Source organism: Cyanistes caeruleus, chromosome 7, assembly GCF_971803275.1.
Source record: "Cyanistes caeruleus chromosome 7, bCyaCae1.hap1.1, whole genome shotgun sequence".
Lineage (NCBI taxonomy): Eukaryota > Metazoa > Chordata > Aves > Passeriformes > Paridae > Cyanistes > Cyanistes caeruleus.
In genome coordinates, this window is record NC_141707.1 from 40,018,255 (window position 1) to 40,033,151 (window position 14,897).

Sequence of the window (14,897 nt, forward strand, 5' to 3'; positions counted from 1 at the left end):
CTCCATGTCATTTGCTTGGGTTTTTTTTCCTGGTTGAACCTGGATCGTACTGCTGGTTTTTACAGGCTAAGCTGAGCTTCTAATGCTGCTGGAAGCTTTCTAGGAAAGCATTCCAATGGGCAGGGCTGGTACAGCCTCGCAATTCCCTCCTGCAAATCTGGGAGGGCTTTTTCGGGTCGTGTACGTTTTGTTCCAGGCAGCTGTAACACAGACAGGGTCAGGCTGGCTGTGCTGGGGAAGTGCTTCGGATGCCGATTTCACCATGGAAATGCTTCTGTGCAGAAAAAAACCCGAACAAAGAGAATAGGGAATGGTTTAGGTTGGAAAAGGCTTCCAAGATATTTGAGTCCATTCCCCTTGCACTGCCCCACGTCCCCAAGAAATCCCTCCAGGGATGGGGACTCCACCTGAGCACCCTTTCCATGAATTGTCCCAAAAATCCAACCTGAGCTCCCCTGGCCCAGCCTGAGGAGTCAGGGAATTCCAGAGAGGGAAAAAAATCCCTCGGGATCCTCCTTTGCTCCAGCCTCAGCCCCTTCCCAGCTCCCTCAGGAATTCTCCAGCCCCTTCCCAGCTCCCTCAGGAATTCTCCAGCCCCTTCCCAGCTCCCTCAGGAATTCTCCAGCCCCTTCCCAGCTCCCTCAGGAATTCTCCAGCCCCTTCCCAGCTCCCTCAGGAATTCTCCAGCCCCTTCCCAGCTCCCTCAGGAATTCTCCAGCCCCTTCCCCAGGACACAGACAAATTAAACAGCTTAAGTAATTTTAACCCCTAGCATTGTATGAAAACACACAAAAGGCTTTTTTTTTTTTCTCTCAGTTATATTTATTTGAAAACCCTTGTGCTTTTCATTAACAGTTTAGATGAAAACTCACGTGTTGAGATCTGATTTTGAACACACAGCCAAGAAAACCCCGTTAAACAGAATTTTAAGAGCCTTTAAGATCTGTCAGAGGGGTGTAAATGCACCGTGCAGCTCACCTGGCCAATGTGCTCCTGTCCCTCCAGGGCAGGGTTTGGGTGCTCACAGCATCTCTGGGAGGCTGCTGGCTCCTGTTTCTCATTTTTGGGAAGTGGAGGCTGGAACTCTCTGCCAGGGGCAGCATCTCCCACTGCTTTCAGTTCTCCAAGACACCATCAATGGCTGGAGGCGGCACTCTGGGCTGGTGACAAGGTGGGGATTGCTCATGGAATTCTTTTCCAACCTTCGCCATTCTGTGATAAACTATTAATTATCTTTTATTAATTATCTGACCCTTCATCCCTCCCATCGTTCTGCTCCTTGTTCCTGCCTTGATCCCACCAAGGACCAGCTCCAAAGCCCTGAATTCCTGAGAATCCTTCAAAGGAGCAGTTGGCTGCAAGTCCCTCATTCCCTGCTGGATCAGCAGGAATTATCTGTATTTTTGTACTTCTGGGTCGCAGCTATTTAAGAGCAGATCATTACAAAAATAAACATCATTTATTTCACAGAGCAGATGCATCTCCTTCTTCAGAACCTCATTAACTTTTCCTAAAAATGTAACACGTGAGGCTGCTGCCAAAAAATATTGGCAAACGACAAAAATGCCAAAAGACTCCAGGTTTCTCCCAACTCTCCTGAGCATTTTCCCAATCTTAGTGCAGGACACAAAGAGACTGGACAGACTTTTAAACTCTTGGTACTTTTGTTCATTTATTGTAGAAAAGTTATTGTAATGCAGTTCATCTTTGTACATCTAAATTCCAGAAAACGAATCCATAGAAATGAGGATACTATGGGCATGCAGTCTGCATGATCCTGGTCACAAAAATAACACCACTTTTTAATTATTATTATTTTTTTTAAACTTATTTTCTTTTTTTAAATTTTTGTAGTTTTCTTTGAAAGCCACTAAAAGCAGAGGGAGAGCAGAGCATGCACCACTGTACACATTGCATAGTATATGGTACCCACATGCCTGGTCGGGTGCTACACACACAGGGTCTAGAGGGCAAAACAAAGGGAAAATCAGCAGAAAACACGAATTTGGGGTGGCTCTGTCCCAGTAAAGGCAGAAATGTCTTCACCAGTGCGGCTCTGAGCTGGCTCCCAGCGAGGCAGCGCTGCCAGGCTCTCCCTGGGAACCAGCTGGGCTGAGAAACAGAGATTTCCCGGGATCTGAGAAGCCCAAGGTCTGGAGTTTGCAGTTGGAATTGCTGATCCCAGCTTTCTCCCTGGCTGCACCAGGAGGGAATCCATCAGCTGTGTCCCAATCCCAAACACATTCCTTAACCTCAGCTTCCCTTCTTGGGAATTTGGGGTGCTGTGACTCTTCCCTCCCCCCTCTCCAACCCCACAAACATTTACTGGGAGCGTTTCATTCCCGACCTTGGGCTGCTGGTGGATTCACCAGTCACATCCCAGATCTACACATTGGCCAAAATTAAAGTTGTTAATGTGATTTCAGCTTCCAGGAGGAAATCAGCAGAAATGAATGCAGTGGGCTCTGTGATTTGAAAAGGTTCTTTTTGTTGTCATTAATTAATTAATATGGAAGGGATACGAGTTATTGAAAAATCAATCCCATGTGCAAAATGCCAAAATCAACTGCTGAAGTATCAGGCAGCGAGTAAACAGATCAAAAATGCAATAAATCCACTGATGCTGGATCAGAAATCTCCCCCTTGGTTCCAAGAACACGATGCCAGATGCAGGAGTGGAATTATTGTAAATTTGTGCTATAACAAATGTGCTTCTTTTCCCTTGCTCTGTTTTCACGCCGTTGGCAAAAGAGAGAATGTTGAGCTCTGTGGATTCTCTGCTGCAGAGCAGATTTAACTGGGGATGTCACAGTTAATTGCAGTTAATTGCAGTTTGGTTTTCAGGCAATATTGATAAGGCAGGGGATGATCAGGAGGTGCCATTCCTGGGCACACCTTGCTCTTGGACAAGACAGGAGCTGGGTGTCATTGCCAAGGAATTTGGTTTCCCAAATTCCCGAGGCAGGTCCATAAATCCTCCTCAGACCCAGCCAAGGCTGCTCCCAGTTTCAAAGGAATGAAGGAGTGACACTCATTAACATTTGAAATTATTTCCACCTCCTCCCCAAATTCTCTGAATGGATTTAATCACAATATTTCTCCTGACTTCTTGAGTGGATTGGATTCCACACACAATGAAAGAAATCTGGAATTTCACTCCTAAGTAGCATTTTCACCTCTGAGTTAATTCCTTACATATATTTTACAACTTTATTAAAATTTCCTTTTCTTTTTAAAGATACACCTTTGCTTTTCTATATAAAATAAACTGGGCTTGGCAACAAACTCACCAAGGTTATTCAAATGACTCTTAAATAATGACACCACACTCTCTTTTAGGATCATTTTAACTCCATTTCCCCAGAGTTCAGCTTGGCTGCATTACAGGATGCTGCAGCCTTTGTAGGGCTAATATTAACTAATAATAACTAATAATAACTGCAACAAAATACATGGCACCATGGATCCAAACCTGGGCTGGCACCAACAAATGTAACAGAACTTGATTTTAAAATTCACATTTTTAGGAGCAAAGCCAGGTTTGTACAAATGGCATTTTGTAAAATAGGCATCTGATTTTGTCATGTGTAGTCTCCAACTATTTTGCCTTAAAAAAAATTAAAAATCAGGAATGTGGGATGAAGGACAAGTTTCAGAAGTACTGAACTTGTGAAGGAAAATACAGCAGAGGACACATTTAATGGATTATTAAAGAAAAAAGCAGTGCCAGAACCCCTGACTTACCCAAATCATTGTGCTGTGAACAACAGGAATGACAAAATTATTTCAGAATGGTGAAGTCAGTAAACACAGGAGAGTCTGGATGCTCCAGGGAATTCTGTGGTGTTGAGACCAAGCTGAATTCAAAAGATTTGGCATCAAACTGAAGTTACAAATATCAGCAGCTGTGAGTTGCACATCCCATGGGAGAAATGTTTGGCATCAGGAAAAGAATCTGAACATGTTAAATACAACTCCAGGAAGAAAGCATTTGAAATTCAAAGGTTAACAATTAAAAGAATTGATTCCCAAAGATAAGAATGTGCTGAATTTTCTCTTTAGAGATTCTTGTTATCACCTTTATTGGTTAAATCCTTGTTAATCCCCAAGTGTCTGAATGAGAAACTCAGATAACAAGACAACTTAAAAAAAATCCCTATTTTATAAACATTTCTAAACCCTCTGTCTCTGCCAGAGCTCAGAACAGAGCTCTGGTCTTTAGTATTCTTTTAATAACAAGAAATGATGTGAGGACTGGAGAATGAGGCTGGATTGCTTCAGTCAGGAACACATGAACTCCACAATTTCAACTAAACCCCAACAGATCCCACTGGGAACTCCCAATCCTGATCCTCAGCACAGCTTTCACTCCTTACTATGTCCTGAACAGAAATCCCTTTTTCAAACAAAGACTGCCCACAGTATCTGCAATAAATGAAGAGTCTCCCAGCACAGTTGGTGTATTTATACTTAAAAAATATCTCTTTTTAAAGAATTAAACACCCCCAGCAAGGAGGGAGACGTGCAGGGCCCTGGCTCCTTTTATTACAAGGGAATGGGAGAAGCTCAGGAGTCAGGGCAGCTCCACCCCATGGAATAAAGGACCTCAGGCCCAGCCCTGGCTTCCCTCACAAGTTTGTTTTTGTCAAACCACAGATGTTCAGGTGATGGATTGTGCAGATGTGGTGCCTGGGGTGACATGGAAGACTTCAAACAAGGCTCTGAAAGGCTCCAGGAAATGGACCTGGTGCTTTGCAGCCACTGCAAATATGCAAATATGCAAATCTCCTCCAGCAGTTAATGAGCTGATCCCTAATCTAGTGCAGAACAAAGAGAAGCAGCTGCTGCCCAGGGTTCTACAGCTCCCCTGCAATCAGGACTTCAACAGGAGAGAAGAAGGGGTGGCCCAAGGGCTCCTTTCTCAGGCAGGTCCGTGTGCTGGACATGGAAAAAGGGCTGGAAAACTTCCTGGAGGATGCTGCACTGTGCTGCAGCACAGAATCCTGGAGGAGCTGCGGGTCCTGCCACGTCCCCTCGGCCTCAGAGCTCCTCTGCAGCCAGAGGGAATGGTGCAGGATCCAGATCCACCCACAACTCTGGGAATCCAGTGGGTTCCCATTATTTCCCTTGGTAACTGATCCATTGGGATCACCCAGTGGTGCTGGAGCTGCCTGTTAGGCAGTGGGGTCATTAAAATGATTAATTAATCAGGTGTCTGGCACCTTTGAATGCTGCTGGGGGTTTGGGTGTCCCACAAAGGACATGGATTGCTTTTCCCAGTAACTTCCAAGAGTATAATCAGATTCCTGGATGCTGGAAACACCACTGGTCTTTGCCAGCTGCTCCAGGAAGTAGAAGAAACCGGAATATTCCAGAAATTCCTTTAGTGCTACATGTTTTCAAAGCCTGGGTTCAGCAGGCTTTGGGAGGAAAACAAGCAAATAAAAAAGTTAATGATCCTTATTTTGGGGAATAAAAAAAAAAAAGAAGTTGGGACACGAAGCTGCATAAAGAAATTCACGTTCAGCACGATTGTGTCAAATCCAGGGAATGTGTGAGGTGGGAAATTTCGGGAGGCTCTGCTGGAAGATGTCAGTGGTTGTACAAAACGGGCAATGGGGGTCAATTTTCAATCCCATGGGATCTAAGGCTTCACTGATGGTGTAAAACACAAGGTGCAACCACAGGAATTCATCTCTTGGAAGGAACTCAGGACTCAGTAGGTGAAAGAAATGGTTGGTAGGAAGTAAGGCAGCAATATCTCCAAGGATTTATCAGAGCTCTTGGAATCCAAAGCTTGGAATCAGCTCTACGACTTCCCCGGGAGCAGATTTTTGTCTGATATTCCCTTTTTATTGCAATTCTGACCGAGATGTTGTTTGAAATGTTGGTCACCGATGATTGTTTAAGCCCACTCCCTTCCCCTTGGATTTCATGGCTGGAATGGATCTCGTGGAGAGTTCTTGTGCGCCGCTGGAATCGTCAGACATTCAGAGGTGGATCTGGGAAGATGGAACGTGTGGGCAGCGACTCGGGGTACTGGGATGTAGGTACTCTACACACGGGCTCAGAGATGGGGGGATTGCTTCCCATTGAAAAAGCAGGATAAAAAATGGGAGAAAAATCAGATGTCTCGATATTCCTGTTCCATTTTGGGAATTCTAGCTGTGTTCAGGTAAAAGAGTGGGGAAAAAAGAGACTATTCCCAACTTCCAAGCAAACAAACCATGGAGTTTGTTCCTTTTCCTGTCCCTATTTCCCACCTCCTGTCCCATTTCCTCCCCGCTGGTCCCCACAAAACTGTCAGGACTGGCTGAACTCAAGAATCATTTGGCTGCAACATTCATGCCAGGCCTAAAAACAATTTCAAACTGGAAAGTGTTTTGTAACTGCTGCAATAGTTTGGGATATTTGGCACTCTCGAGAGTTGACATTTGGTTTGTCTGAAAAAGCATTCTGGAAAGAAATCGTTAGAATAAATCCTTTCATTCTAACCTGAAATGGAAATTGAGCTCCCAGCAAACAAATACTGGAGCTGACTTTCTGACTCTCAGTGGTTTGTAATTTGCAGATTTTTCTTTGTACTTGGTTTGTTTGTTTGTTTTTTTCCCAACATGCTCACGTCGACTTTCCAGTCAATTCACCCAAATTCCAACAGGAATTGGTTTATAAATTGGTTCCAACTGGAACTGGTCATTTGGAATTTCCAGCACAGGAAATTATTTTATAAGTGCCTCAATAAGTACCCAAAATTACAAACGGATGTGTCTAATACCTAAGGACAAGAAAAAAATATGGCTATAAATGCAAATGCTGTATTAAACCCAAAAATAATCCCAAAAACAACCTCTATGATCGGGCAGAAACGGAAGGGCCGGGTTGGGTTTTGCTGCCCCCTAATTAAACATCAATGACAGCAGAGTACAACCGCAGTGTCACCGTCACACCTGCCAAATTAACGTGATCTAATTGTTATTTCTAGCTACGTTATGGCAAGGTACCAACGGATGGATCCTGGGTTTTTTTCCCCAGTCCCCGGACTCAGAGCCGGTGCCGCGAGTCGTGGCTGTACCCGCCGGGGGAGCCGCGGTTCCGGTGGGGTTTGTACAAGTCCTGGTAGGGGTCAGAGTATTCCTCTTCCACGAGGGGATAGTGGTCTCGGCTGTGCTGGGAACTGGAAGACAAGCGGTTCCTGCTCTTCCGAGCCCTCTCGTTGTGGTAATTCTCGTCGGAGGTCACGAGGCTGCGGCGCTCGATGGGAGAGTTCTCCGCGGAGTGGGCGCCGTGCCTCCCGCGCTGGCTCTGCGGGGGCCAAACAAGGGCAGCGTTAATACCCCCGCACCCCGGGGCTGCCCCACCTCAGTCCTGCCCAGCCCCAGCTGAGGCCTTCCAGCAGCCTCATTCTCCAGCAAAGCCCGCCTGCTGCAGCGGGCCAGCTCCGCTTCCTCGCCCTGCTGAGTATTACATCGAGCATGAAAAGTGAGCTGATGTAGTCAGCATTTATCACTTTTCTCTGATCAGGAACGGAACAGTCACGCTGCTACTCTGCTTAGGGAATGTCTAAGCGTCCACTTCTCTGGTCCTGGAAAACATCTGAAGATGTTTGTTTGGGTGGTTTTTAAAGGTGCAGCTCTGAGCCTTATTTAAAACCCTTCCTAAGACCAAAGCAATGATGATGGGCTGCTCAGCGGGCAGCCAAGGGGAGGCTAAAGTCATTAGATAATAAATTCTTTCAACTGGAACACAGTACTTAAATATGTTGACAGAAAAAAATCCCTTCCTAAGATAATTTATTAATTAGAAGCCTTTGCTCTCCTCATGTTCCCATAATGACAATGCCCATTTGTCACATGAACAAAATTAGTTTGTATTTTTTTTGCCAATTAATAGCACAATGAAAAAAATAGCCTAAAATAAGTATTTAGTTTGATTTCATCACACATGAAACCTCTCAAGAGTATCAGCACCCATGTCTCAGGACAAACTCCGTGCTGAAAGTCCAGCCCCTGCTCTCTGGGCTATAAAACCTTCCTCCTGCTGCTACAGCCTCTGCCTGGCGACTGTTTTCCTGAATAATTTATATCCAAGGCTGCTGTGGCCGGGGCAGGGATGGAGCAGGGGGTGTGTGGTTACAGCTCTGGGCTGGTGCTGCCAGGGAGACTCCTGGAGAGGGGCCCTGAGCCTCAGCCCAGATACTGGGGAGAACTCCAGCCAGGGGACCCCCAATTCTCCTCAGAGCACCAGGTTGTGGTGGGGATTATGGCAAAGAGTTTCAGAAATTAAAGGCAGACCGGGAGAGCTCTGAGCCTGAAGGGGCTCCAGGAGAGCTGGAGAGGGATGGGGACAAGGGATGGAGGGACAGGAGCCAGGGAATGGCTCCCAGTGCCAGAGGGCAGGGATGGATGGGAGACTGGGAATTGGGAATTGTTCCCTGGGAGGGAGGTGAGGCCCTGGCACAGGTGCCCAGAGAAGCTGTGTCTGCCCCTGGATCTCTGGAAGTGCCCAAGGCCGGGCTGGACGGGGCTTGGAGCAGCCTGGATGGGCTTTAAGATCCCATCCAACCCAAACCATTCCGGGGTTCCACGACTCCACAATGAATTACCCTCGTGTTTATCTGACACAAATGCAGTTTGGATGTACCAATCCCCTCACCAACTGTAGCTTTAACTCTGTGCTCACCCCTCTGCCTTCCCCGTGCTAATTCCCCTCTCCCCTCATCCTGCTGCTTTCCCTGGGCTGTGCTCATCCCAGCGCTGCCCAGGGACACACCTGGCGTGGTTACACCTGGCCCAGGTAACTTGTGATCCTGCTGTGTGACTGGAACGACTGCCTGCAGGAATGGAAACCCCAATGCCCTGCAGCCTGAGGAACACATCCCCCAAAAGCCGAGCTTTAGGCTCTGAACTCATGCACTGAAATGGGCCAGGCTGTGTTTAGAGCTAACCAGTCACAGAGGGAAATGACTGGTTCTGAGGAGTGACAGAATCCCAGGATGCTTTGGATTGGAAAGGAAATTAAGGATCACCTGAAATTCCTTCCCCACCTTGCACTGTCCCAGGCTGCTGCAAGCCCCAGTGTCCAACCTGGCCTGGGACACTTGCAGGGATCCAGGGGCAGCCACAGCTTCTCAGAGCAATAAATATTTTTCTGTGCAAAGATCAAATTTACTCTTCCCCCTCAGCTCAGCATCGAGCTCTTCCCTCAAGGAAGGCAATTCCCAAGGATCAGGTGTGGCAGAGCCAGCACTGCCACCTGTTCCCTCTCTGACTTTCCTGGATCTGTGCCACACAACGTGACCCTCACGACCTCCGTGAGTCAGGAGTTCAGTCAGGACTTTCAGTTCTCAATAAACCAAAGTCCAGGCCCCAGCCAGGGAAAAATGGGAGTCTCCCAAATGTGGATTTGGTGAAGCAGGGACAGGCTGTCCCAGCACACCTGTGTCAGGCTCTCTGCTACCTGAGCCTTTGCTTTTCAGTCCCCGAGGTACCAAGGGCATAAGGAATATAAAATCTTCCTGTATCACAAGCACCTTTGCTAGTTTAATTAGCCTGAGTGCCTTTTAATTACCACACACATCATCACAGCGAAAGCTGATGCGAATCCTTCAAAGGTTTGAATGAGTACAAAACCTCCTCGTGGATAAGAGGGATGGTGGAAATCCTTCCTGTGAGACACCCATGGAAAACAGCAGGGCCTGAAGCCTGGAGGCACGGAAAACCTGCAGCCTCTGGCTGGGCATCGATCACTCCGGGAGAAATTTACCCCTCTGCAGAGCACCAGCACCATTGATCCCACCGAAACCCTTTGGAATTCGGGTGAAGTGGGGATTAAGTGATGCATACCTTCAGCCAGCCCACTGCACAGGGGTGATTTTCATCTTCAGTGTGAGTTTTCCCTAAGTAAATGGAGCAACATTTCACAGTTATTGCTGGTGTCCATTGATCAGAGAGAAATAAATGCCTGAAAAAAATTCTGTGGATACACCCAGTTCTCAAAATGAAACTGAAGAGGTGAAAGTTCTGCAGATGGTATTTTATTGGCATGAAGGGATGGAAAACTGAAACTTTAAGGCAAGTGGAAAATGGAAACAACAGTTTACATGTGCATGTTAATTATTAGTAACAGAACAGTGCTTGTGCATTCAGCCACTCAGGAGACAGCGACTTGCTGGTCCCAATAAAACCAAGCAGGGCTTTAGAAAGGTGAGTGCAGGAATTAAGCACCTTCAGGGAAGTGCAGCTCACTCAGAGCAAAACCAGCTGGATGTTAACTGAAAACACCAAACAACAGTCATCTCCTCCAAAACTGTTACCTGCTTCCAGACACTCCACAAGCAGAGCAGACGTTACATTTGCCAGGTGAATTATTCATTAAATGTCATTTGTTCAGTTCTATTTCTGACGTACATTAGCAAGTGACACTCCTGGAGTCCCACACACACTGAAACTTGCAGGATTTAAAGCTCCCTGCAATCCTGAGCCCCTCAAGCATTCCCAGTTATTAGCCCCAAACATTTCTGGTTTCAAACTTAATAAAGCACGTACTTCTCATTAAGGACTATTTACATGCCAGGATTGAAGTGTCAAAGTTCAGCCGAGTCTGAGCTATCCCTGTGGAAAAAAAGGGTCACAATTTTTTTCAACGGGTAAAAAAAAAAATAATAAAATAATGTCTTTTATTCACACTCAAAGAACAAGCTTTTCCACCCAAAAGAGAATGCTTGGTGAAGTTATGAGGGTAGAATAAAAGGGATCATAACAGAGCTGACTCCTGGCTAGGAAATCCACGGTTATTCTACTTCCCACCAAAGGCAGATCATTGCCAGTGTTTCAGCCCCGAGCTGGAGCTGGCAGCACGTCCCAGAGCGGGGCTGAGTGTGAGCACAGCCCCCGGCACGCTGAGCAAACCCAGCTGCCCTGCGCCTCCCGGGGCTGTTCCTACCTGCAGGCCGGAGATGGCGGCGGGGTACGGGGACAGGGCGCTGGATGCCAGGTTCCTGCCCAGCAGAGGGGTCATGGGCGCGGCGCTGGACGTGTGCGTGGCTCTCCAGTACGCCTCCAGGTACTCGGCCAGGTGCTCGCAGGCGTCCTCCAGCTGGTTCTCGTCCAGGATCACGTCAAACATGTCCTGGGCACAGGGACACAGCGCGGTCACGGCCGTGTGACACCGGGGACGCGGAGCTGGAGAGCCCTGCCCGTCACACTGAGGCTTGGGAGGGTTAAACAAACGGGAACTGGGGCTGGGGAGAGCTGGAAACACCGAGTGGAAAGGGGCATGGATTCACACTGAAACACAGCAGGGATGGATGGGATATTGGGAAGGAATTCCTGGCTGGGAGGGAGGTGAGGCCCTGGGCTGGAATTCTCAGAGCAGCTGGGGCTGTCCCTGGATCCCTGGCAGTGCCCAAGGCCAGGCTGGACATTGGGAGCAGCTGGGACAGTGGGAGGTGTCCCTGCCATGGCAGGGGTGGCACTGATGAGGTTTGAGATCCCTTCCAACCCAAACTATTCTATGATCCGTGGCTGGAAAAGAAAATGGTACAAGGGGGTTTAGAAGGTGACCAAGAGCCAAAGCCCTCAGGAGTCACTGCACACTGTCCCTGGCTGTTGCACGAGCCCTGTTTTGTTCCCAGGCACAAAACTCTTCAATTTCTTTATTTCTTTCCAGTGCTGATGCCTCTAAAGGCACTCCCACAGCAGTGAAGGCAGCAGGAAATTCCTGCCTCAGGGAATTCTCCAGACACCAGCTCCATCCCTGCCTGACCTCCAACCTGCCAGAACCAGCACAGAGAAGCACAACCCCATTTTCAGCAGCTCAACTGCTTGTCTCATCTCTCATCTTCACTTTGCAAAATACTGTGAGAACAGCACAGGAAATGGAAAATAAGTGCAGGTGCTGCGGGTGTAAAGGGCAACCAACACCAACCACAGGCTGCTCTCTTCCACCTGTTTTTACAGTTCTCAGAATAAGATTTAAAATAATAAAGCTGCTTTTTTTTTTTTTTTTTCCTCTTTTTAATTTATTCTCTTTTCTCAGCATGGCAGAGAAAAGTTTCCTCCTCTTCCAGCAAGGAGGAGTTTCCTTCTAATCAGAATATTTCTAACACTGCATCCCTTGGTCCAGTTCAGTGCTTATTGCTCTTCTTTTCCTCCTCTCCTTATTTACTGCTTTTACTCTTGCTATTCACCCACATGTTGATGCACCACACATTCCCGTCTATCACTCACTTGTGGAAGAAGTTATCAATTAAAACAATTAGAAATTGTAAAATTGTAAATTGGAAAATAAAAAGAATGTGGTTTGCTTATGTATGCACTTAGCTTAGGGAAAAAATGGAATTAAACACTTGGGAGTGTAATATGTTTTCTTAAATAAAGAATTAAACTGGATTTAGGACTCTTAACAACATTTCACTGCACAGTACCACTGGACTGGAGAGCCTCTCTGGAGGGCACCTGGAGGAGCTGCAGCCCTGGCAGGATCCTGATCCAAGTGTCTGACACAGAGGATAAATGACAGAGAACAAAGGTTTTTCTCTGTTTCACTCAGGTTTTCTCTTCCATTTAACAGTTCTGCTCATCCCTCAGCTGGGTTTGCTCTGTTTCCAATTATTTGGCAGGAAATTCTCTTTTGGGAGATCCCTGTTTGTGAGGGTCACGGAGTAAAGCAGCTCCTCTGCAAGATTTTCTTTCATGCACAGAAGCTGCCACAGGAGCATTCCCAGCTCCTGGTGACTCTCTGGTGGTGAAAGAGGCCTTTCCTGAAGAGTAATCAGTGCCCACTGTCCTCTGCTATTTCTTTTGGTTTGCTGTAGAACCACTGTGTAGCTGAGAGGAGGAAGAATTTCAGCTTGCAGGTATATCCTAATTATATCTGAATTAACCAGTGCACTTTAATTCTGCTGCAGTGTAATTTCAGGTTGTGTCAAACAGACCAGAGGGGTTTGTACCCTCTCTTAGCATGGGCATGAATTCAGAAGTTTTAAAAAATAACAACCCTTTGATGAGCAGTGGATTTGTGTTTCCTTGAGGCCTGTCATGTTCCTGCAGAGGAGTTCCTGGAGTCCTGCAATATTCCTGGTGTCCTGCAGTGCCCAACGCCGGCTCGAGCAGCGGCAGGGGCACATTAGCAAGGAATTAATAATGAAAGCAGTTCCTGAGCTCAAATATGCCTGAAGAGACAGCTATTTTTACAGTGTCTAGACATGCAGCACCAGCTCATTCCTTATGGTTAGCTCTCAGCAAAGGAACAGAGTGGGGATTGCATCCTCTGCAAGGAGCTTCCCTTTAAACAAACACTCCAAATTCTCCTCTTGCGGGAATCCGAGCTGCGATGAAGCAGGAGGGAGGGAGCAGTGCCTCTGCTCTTAGCAATGTACTTTTACTTAATTAAATCCTGGGCCAACTTTAGTTTCAAGCCAAGTCAGACTGTCACCTCCCTGGGAGAGCTCAAAGTCAGCAATCACTTCCTTCCCATCACCGGTGCAAAGTGCTGAGCTGGTTTGTGAGCAGCTCCTGGGCAGGGCAGGGCAGAAACAGCCTCGGAGCAGGGCTGGGTTCAAGGCTGACACTGAGACTTTGGAGAGGCTTTTCTGATCCAGGTGGGGCCTCACCTGGTGGCCTTCAGCACTGGAATGCAACTCCAGGAGTGGGTGTTGAGGCAGAGTTTAGTAAATCTGAGGATGGACAATCCAAGTGCCACAATGATCCCAGTGCTGCACACGGATCATTCCATGGAATCTGAGAATCCCACCATTGGAAGGGACTTAAAAAATCATCTCATCCACGCCCTGCCACAGACAGGGACACCTCCCACTATCCCAGGCTGCTCCAAACCCTGTCTAAGCTGGCCTTGGACGTTTTCAGGGATCCAGGGGCAGCCACAGCTGCTCTGGTGACTTCTCTCATTTCAGCTGATGTGAGCGAAGCGAAGCTGAGTAAGAGGAAATCACAGAAGCCACAAGAGAAGGCTGTGAAACTGCCCAGGACTCTGTGTGCAGGTGCCAGAGGAAACACCTCTCACACAGGACAACGTGCAGAGGGCTGCTCTGTGTGTGAGCTCAGAGGAAACACCACAAACCATCCAAACAGGGCCAGCTGCAGCTCCAGCTCCTCGGCTCACGCCCATCAGGAGCTGGGAAGGGATGTGTTTTAGAGGGATCAGTTTGTTCTCCAGGACAGTCACAGTTCTGGTTGGGTTAGTGGGACCTGGATGGCTCACAGGAACAACCCAGCAGCATTTTAAGAGGTCACAACTCAGTAAAAAATTCCATGTGAGAAATGTAACACAGCTGAGCTCTCCAGAAGAGGCTGCCCAGAGAAGCTGCCACTGCCCTGGAACCCAGAGGGGTCTCTGCACTCCCATCCCAATATCCCACACAGATCCTACACAAAGCCACATCCAAGTGCCCTTCCACTGCCTCTGGCCCAGAAACCAGGTTTCAGAACTAGAAGCACATTTGAAGCCCTGTGCAAACCCCTGCTGAGCCTCTCCCAGGCCCCTGCCCATGAGCCCTGCAGGCCTCTGCTCCAGCAGCAGGAATCCAGGACTCCAGGGGAGGGCAGGATCTTTGATCAGGGGGTGGGAGAGCAGTGGCTGTGCTCTGTTGAGGTGACTGGGATGGCCTGCAGGGTCAGGACTGGGGCTCACATGCCTGCACACACCCCTTTCCCTTCCCACACCCCGTGCACTGAGGGCAGGCCTTTGCAGCCTCCTCTCCAAACTCAGCCTTTGTCCCTCTGGGACCTGGGGCTCCACAAATGATGTAATTTGCTAATGAACAGATCTGTTGTCTCCTCCACGTCATTCCTGCCCTGTCACCCTGCCAAAGACCGAAACAAACCCAGATAACCAGGATGAAAGTCTGCAGCACTTTGTGTCTCACGAGTGCAGGGCTG

The 14,897-nt window shown here is 47.8% G+C and overlaps 1 protein-coding gene across 5 annotated transcripts in view; it reads right to left on the bottom strand.

Moving 5' to 3' along the window:
• Positions 1–1,645: 1,645 nt before the first annotated feature.
• CACNB4 (calcium voltage-gated channel auxiliary subunit beta 4) overlaps positions 1,646–14,897 on the bottom strand; it is a 77,406-nt gene continuing 64,154 nt past the window's right edge. For 2 of the 5 annotated variants that reach the window (XM_086897991.1, XM_086897993.1), the window contains 3 exons: positions 10,942–11,127; positions 9,843–9,895; positions 3,184–7,302 (listed from right to left, as the gene is read on the bottom strand). In XM_086897991.1, the coding sequence (XP_086754117.1) occupies positions 9,845–9,895; positions 10,942–11,127 (237 nt within the window). In that variant the 3' untranslated portion in view covers positions 3,184–7,302; positions 9,843–9,844. Of the gene's footprint in view, positions 7,303–9,842; positions 9,896–10,017; positions 10,611–10,941; positions 11,128–14,897 lie in introns of those variants that run through there. The other 3 variants (XM_086897988.1, XM_086897989.1, XM_086897992.1) reach the window with 2 other exon arrangements.